The 15261-nt window shown below is 40.9% G+C and overlaps 1 protein-coding gene and 1 pseudogene across 2 annotated transcripts in view; one reads left to right on the forward strand and one right to left on the reverse strand.

Moving 5' to 3' along the window:
- LOC137983419 (protein unc-80 homolog) overlaps nt 1–15261 on the reverse strand; it is a 67164-nt gene that overhangs the window by 22067 nt on the left and 29836 nt on the right. For both annotated transcript variants that reach the window (XM_068830617.1, XM_068830616.1), the window contains 10 exons: nt 14563–14667; nt 14273–14317; nt 13513–13700; nt 12797–12875; nt 12296–12346; nt 11336–11425; nt 10844–10951; nt 10234–10353; nt 9298–9455; nt 8332–8465 (listed from right to left, as the gene is read on the reverse strand). In XM_068830617.1, the coding sequence (XP_068686718.1) occupies nt 8332–8465; nt 9298–9455; nt 10234–10353; nt 10844–10951; nt 11336–11425; nt 12296–12346; nt 12797–12875; nt 13513–13700; nt 14273–14317; nt 14563–14667 (1078 nt within the window). The remainder of the gene's footprint in view (nt 1–8331; nt 8466–9297; nt 9456–10233; nt 10354–10843; nt 10952–11335; nt 11426–12295; nt 12347–12796; nt 12876–13512; nt 13701–14272; nt 14318–14562; nt 14668–15261) is intronic.
- Nucleotides 1652–3454, forward strand: LOC137983420 (steroid 17-alpha-hydroxylase/17,20 lyase pseudogene; annotated as a pseudogene).

Below are 15261 nucleotides of genomic sequence, written 5' to 3' on the forward strand. Positions count from 1 at the left end.
AAGACAACGCGGCAATTTTGTCGTAAGGTTTCATTTGAATGGTCAAACTTAAGATTTCATCGACAGAATCACCAGTTTGAGACACCTTGTAATAGCAAAACAGCAAGATAGAACAATAATGCTCAGTAGATTTTAGTTTAGAGACTTAGAGTAGATTAGGTGCATGGCAAATGCCTAGTAGCTCCTACCGATTAAAACGTAAGGATCACCTGGCACAACACAATGCAACAGCGATTGCAAAGTACTAGAAAGTACCTTCATAAGACTGGAAATGACACTCATTAAGGACTCGCTAAAGACAAGAGACAAGAGACAAGACAATGAGGAAAGCCGATCAGTACAATACAGGGTAGTGAATCAACACTTCAACACTCAAGAATACTCGTTATTTTTAGTGTTCAGGGCAATTGAATGTGGTCCTAAATTCCGGAAAAGTAATTTCGAATAAGTGCAGTTACACAAAAATTGCCCGTGAGCCACTGGAAGAGCGTAAGGCCCGATGCGCTAACAGTCTATGATTTTGGGTCAGTGCACAGCTATTAGAACGGCTCTCGGGATTGGCTCAAAAAACAATGGACCAAAACAAACGACCAATCAACGATGGACCCTAACCCCAAAAACAATAGAGCTGCGTCCTAAAGGGATCCAATGAAATTAGAGGTCGTAAAAATGATTTTAGTATGTTTAGATTTCCAGTATTTGTCGCTAAAAATATTATGAACATTGGAACCAAGATTGCAAAAGACATCACTGAAGAAAGTGATTTTCTAATGTTGCGAAATCTTTTGTTCGTTTTTGACTTGTATTGTCAATGTATAATAGTGTAGTAGTTCTCAAGTTTTAAACTCAGTTGATTAACGTGGTAGCTGAATGTAACAGACAATTCCAGTGATATTGAATGTGTACGTATTTTCTCCATTTTCAACTGACAACTACTTAGGTTACTCACTTAACTGCATCATTTTAAATGAACCAACCAGCATGTTCTTTAAGAGACTCTAGTGCTTCTTGATACGGTGGAGCGAGCAACAAGAATATGTCAAGTTTTCAATGGTAGGTATCGGAACGTTAGTCTTTTCTCAGAACAAAGAATGAATCCCGGGGCCTAAGAATCGTTTAATGGGATTAAGTTACTACGTCGATTTAAGACGACAATTCCCTATGCACGTTCACGCTGTTTCAAACTTTCCAGCTTTTTACAAAGACTTTAAGTGGGTAGTTAATTGAACCTATTCAAGCAAAACCTTTCAAGATGGAACTCGATCATTGTTGAAAAAAGTACTCTTAACTGCGATGCCGAAGTCAAATCATTAAAATCTCAAGGCCTGAAGGTCGAGAAAAATGTTACTCCGTAACACGCATATCTGAAATTTGCATGAACTACCTCAATACATTACAGTTGAACAAGTCTTTGATGTAGAAAGCTAGGACCTTAATTATGTACTTCCAATACAAGAACGGGAACTAGTAGAACGCACTTAAGGATCATTTCACAACTAAAAAATGATTCGGTGATGGATTCTTTTTAAGTACGCCAGACTTATTAATGGCCTAAAAGAATTAAATCAATATAAGGGCATGGTATGGTATCTTCGCATTGTTGAAATATCCCACGTGCCTTAATTGCATGTCACTAATTTTACGTTTCGTTTAACCCTGTTAAGAGTGTAGATTTGGAAATTAACAAAGTGTGCCGCGCAAACAATACTTTTAAAGGGTTACCAGACTTAACAAAGACGGAAACCCTTGAGACAGGAGATTACGAGCTTCTCCAGTGAAGTAGCAATGGCTTTAAAAAGAAATGACTTCAGTCAATGGCATCCAGTTGTCGAACTAAATCACTGCACGATGTTTATCGAAGGTTTGATAATATTGATTAGTTTTGTGGTCCTTTATTGCATGATACAGAGCCTTGTAAACAAAATAATGAATTATCCACCGGGGCCCACCGCTCTGCCAATCGTTGGTAACCTCTACAACTTGGGAACCTCACCACTGGAGAACCTGACGAAACTAAGCCGTAAGTATGGAGGCATCTTCCAGATATTCTTGGGAAGTCAGCGTGCAGTTGTTGTAAGCGATATTGACACTGCCAGGGACGCACTTTTAAGAAACGTCACCGATTTTGCGGGAAGACCAAGCGTACCATCAGCAGACATATTTTCCCATGATGGCCAGAACATTGCATTTGGAAATTTCTCAACAGCATGGAAAATGCAAAAGAAGATCGCTCTTGGAGCACTTAAACTTTACAATACGGGAATAGAAAAATTGGAACGCGTTATCTTAAGGGAGGTTCAAGGGGTAACCGAGCAGTTTGACCTCAGCAAAGAGGAGCCATTTAACCCGCACGACAGCATAAGCTTGGGTGTGCTAAACGTTATCTGCGCATTGACGCTTGGTTCCCGTTACAGCGCAACTGATCCCGAGTTTCGCAAAGTGGTAGAACTGAACGACACCTTCTCGGCAACGCTTGGACTCGGAAATCTCGTCGACATATTTCCGTCCTTAAAACACGTGCCTTTCGACTCGGGAAACATCCGACGACTCAAACGAGCGGTAAAAGAGAGGGATACGATACTGGCTCGGAAATTCAAGGAGCAACTCGAGACACACGAAGAGGGAAAAATTCGGGGATTCACTGACGCTTTGATTAAAGTGATGAAAGACGCCGAGAGCAATGACCAACAGCTCAAATCACTGATATCACAGAATCACGTGTTGATGAGCATGGCCGATATGTTTGCCGCTGGATCAGAAAGTTTAACTTCGACGCTACTTTGGGTGCTACTACTGTTGAACAACTATCCCGAGGTACAAGCAAAACTGCACAAAGAACTTGACGAGGTGATCGGACCAAAGCGGCTGCCAAGTCTAAAGGACAAACATGATTTGCCGTATCTCGAGGCAACCATAGCTGAGGCTCTTAGGCTGAGACCAGCGGCACCCCTTGGGGTACCCCACAAGGCACTCGTGGATACGACACTGAACGGATACAACATTCCCAAGGAGACTACCCTAATACTTAATTTATGGGCAATGCACCATGATCAGAAGCACTGGGAGAGGCCGTCTGAATTTGATCCCGATAGATTCTTAGATAAGAACCGAAACGTATTAAACCTGTCCAAAACGAGCTACCTTCCCTTCTCAGCTGGAAAGCGAGTTTGTTTGGGCGAGCCATTGGCCAGAGTCGAACTCTTCCTGTTCGTTGCCCAGTTGATGCACCAGTTCAAGATAGAAAATCCGCCCGGCTACCCTCCCCCCTCCCTGGAGGGGAAGATCGGCATGGGACTCAAACCAAAACCGTACAAAGTGTGCATCAAGAGGAGATACTAGACGGTTAAAAGGTTCAAATCCGTAAAACCTAAATCAGTAGAAAATAAAATACATGAACAAATCGTATGCGATTTTAGCATTTTAACAATGAGAGAAATAAATCATTGGAATAGAATTGAGTCAACTGTGAGAAACAGTCTTTCGTCAGTTGTCGGTTTCTAGTTAGCAACAGGAGTTACAGTATCTGTCATAAAGAGAACTCAGCAGTGCTCAAATCTGAGAACAGGATATCCAATAGACCTAATCGGCTAACTCAATAATATACCCAATTCAAATCCTTTGGGAATAAAACGTTTTGTTCCAGGTATTTCCATATCATTTAAATATGAATGCTACATTGTCATGCAAATACAATACACAAAGAATCTTAATCCCGGTAGATTTGAAATGGGTACAACATTGAGTTAGCCGATTAGGTCTATCCACCTTTAGTGTTAACAATCGGTGAAAGAGCAAGACTCCTAACGAAACGAAAAGAGGTTGAATCCCTTTCAACCGATGAAACACATCCTAACCAGGAGCATCATTTACAGTCACTTTATGGCACTATGCCACTGAATTCCTTTATTTACTCGAATCCTGCCCACTCTTAAAGCGCTTTGCTTTTGTCAGAACTCATCAGACCCATCAGTTTGCAAAGGAAATGCAACAATTTGAAGGAACACTTGCATGAATATGATAATCCCTCGCAATCCTCTGGAGGAGTATATATCATCCTCGAAGTGTGTTAATTTGAATGCGTTGTAGAGTTAGTCCTTCCAAATGCCTGCTCTGGCGGGTCAGTTCTGTCAAATGGAAAGCGCCCTTAAAATTTCACATACGACGCTCAGACAACCTTTAACTTCATCTTGTATAGTCAACATCAAATCGCGTTTCACAGCTTTCTACGGACGCATTTGAAAGCCACTCGAGTTGAATGTACCTCCGATGAAGCTTATCACAAGGTTTTTACATGGAACAACACCATCTCCACAGCCTTCTGCCTCCAAAACATCAATCATCATACAATCTCCGGCGGCAAAGAACTTTTAGCCTGCCAGGTTTTAAAACTGAACGTTTTAAAAAGACAATTATTCCTGCAATGCGCAGCCGTCACAATCCAGCGCTGCCAATTTAACATTACGTACTTACACTAGCATAAGTTTAAATTGAATATAAGCCTTTTAAAATATTCTTTGTACATAGTTATGTAATTCAGCCTTTGGATGCGATTTAATTATTTCAATAAACCTATCTATCTATCTATCTATCGATCGTACATAACAATAATTGGCTAGAGGGGAGCAGGGGTGGAGTAGTGGTGAGAGCACTCGCCTCCCTCCCCGGGTTCGATTCCCAGATCCGGCGTCGTATATGGGTTGAGTTTGTTGGTTCTCTTCTCTGCTCCGAGAGGTTTTCTCCGGGTACTCCGGTTTTCCCCGCCTCTTCTCAAAAACCAATATGATTTGACCCCACAAGCTATTCAGCTTTAAATCTTGTCGTGCGAAAATAAAGATCTATTCTTTCTACTACTCCTATTATTGTTATTAAATTATGAGGTCGAAACGCGTAACAAACTAAACTGGCGACATATTCAACAAGAAAGACGGCCAGCCGACGCCGTCAATCAACACAAATACAGTACAAGGATTTATACCGGTATATTATATAACTAACAGATTGCAAAACCGGTCGGCGATGCAAAAGGCAAGCAGAGGGTAAGCCATATTGATTAGATGGATAGTTTCGAAAAAAGAAGTTAACGGTAACGTTACACGGATATCCCTCATTGAATACATTTATCTAATTGATGTTCTTATTTGCTTCACGCGTGTCATTTGGTCCGAAGATTTAACGAACCGCAATCGTTTCAATTCCACTAACCTCTCAACCAATGGTCATAAATAGTGTATTACACAATGATGACAGAGTTGTATCCAGAAGTACAGCACTCACAATTCAACAGTAAGTGACACAATGATAAAAATAACTTGAAATATCAAAGAAAAAAAAATTAAAATCACTGATATGGGTACAACTTTCATTTTACTTTCACAGTTGCAACAAATACTGCAAATATATCTGTGTTTGTTTTCAAAGAAAAAATAAAAAGAGCAATAAACTCGGTAAGTATAACCCCCCTGGGCCATCCCGCAAAAAAAGAAAGATCGTGTTATTAAATGATAGAAAAATAGCTTTAATTCTCCCCACAAAAATGTTACACCTCGGAAGAATTACCTCAAGCAATAAAGATAAACCAACGACAGCGGATAACGTCCTTGACAGAGGCTTGGCTTGCCGTTCACTCTATTTGATAGTATCATTGGTCGACTGAATATGTTACGTTATCAACCCGCTATCAGCCATAAGATTAAAACTCTATACAATACTTTTTAACCCGCACATCGTTTTTCAAACTTTTGACTCGGTGAATGAAATGTTTGTATCGAATCAATTTGAAAATCAAAGATATGTTTAATGCTGAGTTTACAAACGAAATGAAAAAAATCGGTGGATTGATGATTATGAAATCAATTATCAAAACGACAAATGACCTCTTTCGTGATCAAAGTGTTTGTATCCTACAAAACATACGACGGATTAACATGTATCCTACAAAACAGGTGAACGGCTTATCCCAGTTTGACACCACGCCAACAGCACAAATAAACTTGCGGAACCACACAGAAAAAAGGTCACAAAAACACTTTAAAAATATAGAAGCATACTCTTATCGTGAAAGCACGCCACCAACTGAGATAAGAAAAGACACGATATATCAAGGGGCGTAAGAGTAGTTACTCGCAGTCACTTGAAAACATTAACTTGCTTATCGTAAAGGCATTCAAATGATAACTTCTTCATCTGAAATAATTCATGTTTTCGCGTCTTAAACCCTTTTGACTCAGCAACACACACTGAGTGCTTCGTAGAGCACATGGTGCAAATAAACAAAGAATTGTAAAAATGAAACAAACAATGCTTTCTATTTCCAATCATGTTTGACGGGTCTATACGAGTTTACAGTGACTCAAAAGATAAGAGTTTGATATTGAACGTTATCTCATATAATTACATTGATAACATAATTGCATCCTTGTTTAATGAGTTCTCGAAAAAGGGATACTTTAATCAAAACCCCTCACGCTCATATTTCACAAAGTGGGCCAGGTTGGCGAGTAATTGAGCACAAAACATTAATTAACCTTGCGTGGGATAACCCTTTTCTATGGAATATTGATGTCTTCAGTTATTAAAATACTCTGTGATGAAATAATTGAGAAAGGGGGTATTTTTCTTAGTTTTTAATGTTATAACCCATTTGCTCGACCGAAATTTTCATCAAAGTTTCCTGCTACGTTGTCTAAAAATGTTCGTGACTTCTTAACTTCTTAAGGATTCTTGGTGCCAATGAACTTGAGGAGAAAAAGCAATGCCGCTGGCAAGAGCGGGAGTAAACATGTAGAGACAGAATTAAAAAGTGCAAGTCATCAGTTAACGTCCTCCACAGGACATCAAATTTTGTCCCTTCAATTAACACAGAACGACAAAGAAGTATGCTAAAATGTCAAAGGCACGCGCAGGTGGTGCAAAGCCATTGGCTTTGCTAACAGGGTCGGCTTTGTTTCAGCGAATCAAATGCCAAAGTGATAGATGATGGTATTAGCACGAGCCGTATTGCCGGACATGCCAAAGAAAAGCAACCAGAGTTGAGAGGCTGTTTTGCGCAACCCTTTAAAAAAACGAAAAGTATTATTTTTAACCGACACAAAAAAGACTGAAGGTCAAGTATGAGGAGGGGCTGCTCACGTACAGAAAAATATTTATTGACGGCGATCACACGCACAACAATAATAAAAACAAGAAAGCATCGCTTATCTTAGCAAACATTGTATGAGTATAGTTTGATCATTACGGTCTTTGTACAAAGCTGCAAAATATAAACATCAGCGTGCACTCTACAGAAAACGAGGGGTTCACTACGAATCCAGTTCAAAAACAAGCGATCGTAATCCGAGATCAACTTAGGTCTGAATCAACATAGTCAAGCTTATCTTTTTGCCATAGGCTAATGCAACATTACGATTTCAGCAACTGAAGGGTTTCGTGCCACTGCTCCAACAGTAACAAAACAAAACAAAACAATAAATAAATAAATAAACAACTTCTCATTCGCAACAGTCACGAAATACTTCCTCTGACACAAGTCGAAAATTCCTCTGGTGCACAGAACCCGTGCCATCGCCGCCTTTTTTTTCCAAGAAAGGTATTGGCACAAAAATCAGTGCGCAAACTTTTTAACGAAAACAGTTTTCCTTATTCTGCGTACGTGGTATCCTTTTGGAAATAAAATTTAGAGAGTCTCGATCTCGGCTCCATCTGACTACGATAAAGCCAGCTTGGATACTTACTCACCAGGGCCCCATCATTGCGCATGCATGTGCTTGTGTTTAAAAAGGCGAGATTGTCCTCCAAATATCAATTGCTTGATTGCCCCACCCTACGTCGACTGATCGCGTTGATCAGTCCGTGGAAGGAATGAACAAGTAATCGCCTTTTTTTCTGCTTATTCTTTCCCATTTTCGACTTGAGTGGTATTGATTTTACTTGTTTACTCATCCCACTCGGAACGCTTGTCTGTTTGCAAAAGTTCGTGTGTTCTAAGGTCTTCTAAAGACGGCATTTACGTGAGCCCAGAACAAACCCCGACTGGAACCGGTATGACATTTTGGCAGCCGTTTACGTGAAACCGGGACGTTTGTTGCAAGACCGAAAAGCATACAGGCTTGAAATTTCTGGACCCAGTCTGAGATTTGTGGTCATTAACAAAAGAACGGTGCGTACTCTGACGGGTACGAGATTTTCTCGCCTCGGTCCAGCAACCGAGACGAAGTAAACGCCAAAAATGAAATGTATGCAGGTCGATACGAAGTCATGCTGGTCTGAGTTCGTCCCGCTCTCATGTAAATATAAATTATGCCCAAGGATTGCGTAACATTTTAGCTCACTCACCCCAGTCCGCTTCATCTGCTTCAACGCTGCTGATGCTTCCTCGTCCCAGGATAAGCGATGTGGTCGAAGCCAAATCAGGGAAGATCCCAGATTTATCCGAAATGGATTTGTAGCTCTGAAAGTGGACAAACGATCTGAAATAACAACAAGAAACAAATTTAACAATCGACTGAAACCCCTCATAAGTTGCGAAATCCTAGTAAATCGAGGAGATCGCATTTTCCTCAGCATATGGGTGCACCTGGCATAATAACGCCCATTTAATACGGGAAACGCACGATTTCTCAAACTTCGGGAATCACTTGCTCTGCGTCTGTTCACTTCGTCTAGCATAAAGAAGGCGCGTTACGCTTATAATCAAGTTTGCCAAGTTGGTAATCCGTGTTCTGTCAATCTTTACACGAAACAGTTTTCAACTGGCGCACAGAATGTTTGCCAAAGTCGTCCCACATAGAATGTGTCTCAAACAAGTAAAGCTCTTCCCGTCCTTACAATAGAGGAACAATCTGACCATGCCTCTTCAGCGTAAAAACAACCAATGGACAATGAATTCTTCGATTAGTTTAAGACCGGAAAAATCTCCTTCTGTCCGAAATCCGCTATAAAAACTGCTATTGCGTTTTAAGACTTCACTTGGCTGGTTAAAGCAACACATTTTCCCGGCCGTCAAACGGGGGTTAGTTGAGTCAAAAGGCCTACTAATTAAGGATGTTCACTTACAAGTTCATGGTACTTTGACAAATGGTTAAATGGCTACTCGGGTTCAGTGAACACGCGAGAACAGTCATTTCGCCTTCGACGAGAACTGAATAATTCACAATACTCTAGGATCTATACCAACAGCCACTCTGATTGTTGTCGAACCTGGTTCGTGTTTAGGCGTACAAACATAAAACAGGACAAACTTCAGAAAAAAAACTTGGTAAGTGAAAAACAAATTGAAGATACGGCTACCCAGGAACCTACCTGGTGAGGACCTCCGAACTCTTGACCAAGACATTCATGGAGGTAACGAGAGAGAACAAAGCTGTTACTTCTGCTTTTACTTTGTCTTCGCTATCGGCTGAATCGCTTTCTGATTTCAAGTAATCAAGGTAGTGAGGCAAAATGGCCGACAGTACCACCTGTGATCCAATGCAAAGATTAAATTCAGTGATTACAGCCGAAAAGGGGAAGTCACGTATTGTTGAGTGTCGCAGGGTAGTTCCGTCACCTCGGATATAGAAGTCAAAGAATTAAAACTCTTCCTCAGGTGATTTTGATCACGCCCGCAACGAAAACAACAAGGAGAGAGAGAGAGAGCCTTTGGCCATTTACTGTCGGCGGTTTTCTAATAACGGGTAGGTACTTGGTGTATGAAAGAACCTCCCCAAAAACGGTCCCCACCCATTCCCTCCGCTGCCTGACATGGAAGCTCTTCCTGGTTGCTAGCAATAAAAACAGTGTTCATTCACGAATTTGTACATGAATTAGATTGGTTTTGTCTACCAAAATAAAGCGCAAATGATCGAATACATACCACTTTACAGTGTACGGGTTCCTGCTTTTACTGGCCGAGGGAAGCCTCGACACAGCGTTGCAGTTACCGAGAACCAAACTGAGTTACCATTGTCCAAACGCTGCGCAGTGCGCACTAACCAAGTGAGCTATGTCAGTTGAAATGGTGACCAATTAATTTTGCATACACACGATCTTAGACTTATTGGTTTTAATTTGAGGAAAGGCCGCTAATAGGACATATCTTAAACGTTGCAACGAGTTGAAATAAAAAAAATCCTGAACCTCTGTTTTTAAGAAAGCTGCAGAGTGTTTCAACCAAAATGCAGAGAGAAGGCATGGTAAGGTACCGGTATTGCTACTTGCTACTAAGTGTCAAATGCAGAAAAAACTTGGGGGACTTACCACCATCTGTACAGCTCGCTGAGACTCGGGAGCGAAATTTACTACAGTCACACACAGACGAACTGCGGTGTCAATTTGACTTGCGCCAGGAGGGTCATTTGAACTTTCGTAACAAGAATCCTGCATGAAACGTTTGGGGAAAAACATACAGCAAACACATCACAAAAAAAAAACAATTAAATGTTATGTTAGTAACGTTTGAGAATTCTACCATACCGACAATTTTCACTTCTTGGCATTTCCAACTTTTGTTTCGTTACTTTTGTTGTTGTTGTTGCTTTTTCATTTCCTTTTGTATGATGCATGATTTCCCGTGGGGCGTCTACAGTGTATTCTACTTCTCGAGCTTTACATTACTTTTAATATGGGAACCTCCCAACAAAAGTAGCAGCTTTTAAAACCGTCTCTCGTGCTCCTTGGTTTGGGAAAGAACAATGAATTAACATTTTATCTGAACTCATAACTAGTGAATGTTCCTGTGCAGACTGAGTCTTACAGATATATTTAACTTGTGTTCTTCGCCTTAATATCGAGTTGGTCCCTGTTGTGATTCAAGTTAAAAATAAATTTCCCCTGCTTCAAAACAGTGGGTCAGTTACGTTTTTCTTACCATGGGTTTTAATGGTTTCTCAGCTTTTATCATCTCCAAAATCTCTAGATTGTCGGGTGAAGGTCTGTCCAATGAAGTCAGCAAAGCAAAGAGACACTTCGAAGGGATCTGGAGAGCAGAAGTAAGGCACACTGTACAAACGTATAATGTGGTTCATTATTAGACCCTACTCGAGCTATAAAAGGTTCAGTCAACCCCCCTCCCCTCCCCTCCCTCGCTTGGTACTTTCTAGGCAGCCTTTTTGCATCACAAACTAATCCTCTCTTAGGTGATTTTGGATTCAATTTTATTCTGCGCGTAAATGGAAAAGAGTAGAGGAAAAGGCTCCTTGCAGTTCCGCGCGGTCAATTTCACTCGCCAGTGCTTTTTACGCATTTTCATTTTACTTGACGCAACTCCGTTTTCCTTGTGGCAGGCACTTTAAGAGTAGAAGGGAGAAATTTCCTCCTTTATTTAATTGACTGCGATAAGATAAGCTAAAAAAAATCTCACCTTTCCAGCAAGATCTTCTAATTCAGATTCCTCACCATTTCCGTCTATCCTAGTCTCTACGAGTAGCAGTGGAGCCACGCTGGCAAACAGCTGCACCAAAGATAAAAAACAAACAATTGTAATGAAATTTGGGAGCAAACGATGCTTGAGGACATCCACAACAAACAGTCTATATCCAGAATTAGTCCATACTCTTTTATAACGCGAGGATAGAGACTTTAAGTGTGAAGGTTTTATTATGCAAGTTAGTTTTTAGTCATAAGAAAGGAAATAAAAGAAAGAGAATCACGCCTTAGAAAGAGGTGAAAAGGAACTCGGGAATAGACCGTTTTCGAATGCTCACGGCTGGACTGGATCTAGCATGAAATGGAGGCTAATGCGGGCAAATCTTTTCAAATGCAAATTAATTTGCCCGCATTAGCCTCCATTTCATGCTATATCCAGTCCAACCTTAGAATACGAAACTGGCCTATTGCCTATTGAATTTCTGGCATTCAATTTGAATTTTCGAAACTCTTAGGGCCGATTTACACGGGACGATTTTGTCGCATGCGACAACGGCTTACGACAGGCCCACGACATGATTTACGATTGTTGTGTACGTCAGAAAAAATGTCGTAGCGTTTCAAAACGCTGCGACAATCGTAAGTCATGTCGTAGGCCTGTCGTGAGCTTGTCGCATGCGACAAAATCGTATCGTGTAAATCGGCCCTTAGTAAACCATTAATGAAAAGTCGCAGGGACTGCGTGAATAAAAAGACCAGGGCAGAGCGAATCACTCGAAAGGTAGAACCACACCTTCTAATTACTTTTTAGTAACTACTCTTATTGTGTTGCTGACTGTTGTCCAGGTCGGCGATCAAGAGAAAGACGGCAAGCAATGCAAGGTTTCTTCAGTGTAGTGGGAATGGAGAACCGAGTCAGAAGATTGTTGAAGAAATATTTTTAGACTCGTTTTACCTGCAGTAGACATGGCTTTTGATGTAGGGTGTAAAACTGCTTCAAGGCAAACTGCAAATAAAAATAAATCGATTTTTTGCGAATTTAAGAAATGAAATAACGATTTATTTCGTAATCTCGTGCTCTTAATGCGTTCGCATAATTAAAGATACAATATTGACAATTTCAGGTGAAATTTATACCGACTTTCAAAAGCAATTTCGTGTTCAAGGCGAAACACATTTACAGAGTTAAAGAGAAAGCTGAACTAATCTCACAGATCATACTTAGGGTAAGCAGGTTAAGCTTTACAAAGCTCTAAAATTAGTCAATAAAAAAACTTCAGTCACATATAAGATTTTAAACCGAACCCAACCACCATGCCCCTAGTGTGAGGGCAAAAGGGGGTGGGGGGTGGGGTGCGCACAACTCAGAGTAAACCGTGACTTTTAGGCCAGCAAATATCCCGGCAATAAACAACAGTTGCTTCGATTCCTGCGATTGGTTGTAGTTACCACTGACCTCAATAGAAGTGGTGACCATCTCATTTGACTGCTGATGAGCGTAGACTTGCAACAGCGAAGGAAATATGTGTTGGTACCTAAAACAAAGAGTTCACTTGTGGGTATAGGCATCATTAACCGTAACGACAGACATATTGCGGACTAACAAAATAACACACCCTATTTGGCCTTTCAGCTCAAGGGCCACATTAACACTACAATTTTCGTCTTCATATTCGTCCCAGTCATGAGCTAGACGGATAAAGAGTTAATACTGGTCTTCCGTTTAAGGTTTAGGAGAAAATTACCACAAAAGGACTGGAAATGATGGTTGGTAACAAAGTACTTCTCACTCTGGTCGTTTTTTAAAGAAAGAGAAACGGTCTAAATGCAGACGAGGTTTCCTTCAAGAATTCACACTTGGACAAACAAATTGGGGTAAACAAAGAGAAGAAAGAGAAGATGAGCGGTGTCTGACACTTGCAGACTGCAGACCGCGGGATGCAGACTAACCCTAAATCACAGTTATTGAAAGCTAACCGTTTTAAAATGGATCCTTAGACTTAAATACTGTTATCAGCGCTAGTTGAAATGGGTGCTAGACTCAAATAGTGTTTATCAGCGCTATTTGAAGGCAGTCTGCAGTTGTCGTACACCTTCAGTTATGATCTTTTTCGTTTCGTTCGTATTATCCAGTTATGACTTTTACATGCGATATTTTCTCACGCTTCTTACCCATCAATAGCAAAGATGTTGGTGAAATGAACAGCAATGTTGATTAGGGAGGCCAAACACAGCCGCAACATAGCGCCGTCCTCACAGTGAAGCAAAATGGCGCCATTTATAACGTTTAGAAACAAGTTTAAGTCCGCACAGCCCCACGGGAAATCAGGTGACATGCACTGGAACAGGGACGTAATGAGCTGGAAATGTTATACGTAAATTGAAGTGTTACTGAAGCGCAAAAACATACTCAAAGATACTATTTCTTAGTAATTACTGTCTCGGAGAAAACGGAAACCCCCAAACTCGAAATAACTTACAATTATTTACCGAAGTTGAGGTAAATATACACCACTTCAACCGACACTGAGGTGAATAATTATTTTAGTATATACCACAAAAGTTGAATAAAAAGCGAACCAAAAAAATTACTTTATTTTTGTAAAATGCGGTCGGAAATTCTAAATCTCGTGCACCGGTTACTCACCTCCGAGTCACTTGTATATACTAATTATACCTTAGGCATAGAGCATCTTCTCTATAATCGTCCACAGGTTTTAAAGAAAATTAAGAATGCTATGCGTACTCTTCGTAATTAAACGGTACATTTCTTTACCACAGCAAGGGCGGATTCGAGTGAAGTTGAAGAATTCTTGAGAGAAGAACAGAGACGTTTGCAAAGTCCTAAAATTAAAGCTCGTTTTCGTTAAAAGCTCGGGTGCTATGTATCCTATTGGATAAAATGAAATCAAGTAATAGGGGAAGGACCCACCTCGACCCAGACACTCTTGTGCACGACATCCAGGGCGGCAAGTTCCTGAAATTAAACGTCCAATATTTTTTAAACAAACAAATCGACGTTTCTTTCAATGGCCTTTTAAAACATAGGTATAACAATACGGACCTTTAGATCGCAGGACGAGGACGACTACGAGTTTTCCGTACTGAGCATGCGTATAACCTTTTTCGAAATTCGCGTGCTCAGAACGGAAAACGCGTAGTCGTAGTCGTCCTCGTCCTACGATCTAAAGGTCTTTAATAAAAAGAAGAGGTCTTCCTTACATTGCCCTTTGTGCCTCCTGCGTACAAGGAAAAGTCACAGTCAAGCGCTTTGCGAGGAAAAGAAATCTGACGACTAAACTCCTCATGAAGGAACGAAACGTGTTTCTGAAAAGAAAAAAAGGGTCATTCTGAGTTGCTGTGAATCCTGCGACAAGGTTGAAGTAAAGTGTCCCGATCACGTCTGGGGCTACTTCCCCCTGGGTGGGATGCCAGCCTATCGTTGGGTTAATACCACCCCCACTAGGAGGCAGTGTGGCCCAGTTGTTAGAGCGGTTGCTTTGAGATCCGGGAATTCCGGGTTCAAGACACGTCCTGACCACTGGTTGAATTTGTTCCTGGTAGTCCCTGGTTTAACTTCTCAGCTGCACTTGTAAATGGCCAACTGGTTTGCCTCCGGCCAGTTGGGATTCTTAACAGTTGTTTTTGAATGTTCTGTTCTGTCGTGATTGTGTTTCATTGGCCCTGCAAAACCCAATGGGGATTGGTCAATTAAGTATATATTGTACTGTATAGTACCCCCTGTAATCGGGGTAACAACAGTGGAGCACAGTTTATTGTTCTGAGAAAGAAACAGACAACCTTGTTGGACCTCTATAATATCACAATCGTCAAGCCACACTTAGTAAAGCTCCGGATAACCCAACAGGGAAATCTCCTTCGAGTCAAACATGTGCCGAGTGTCTTAATCCACCTCCGAAC

The sequence above is a fragment of the Montipora foliosa genome, chromosome 13 (assembly GCF_036669935.1).
Source record: "Montipora foliosa isolate CH-2021 chromosome 13, ASM3666993v2, whole genome shotgun sequence".
NCBI lineage: Eukaryota > Metazoa > Cnidaria > Anthozoa > Scleractinia > Acroporidae > Montipora > Montipora foliosa.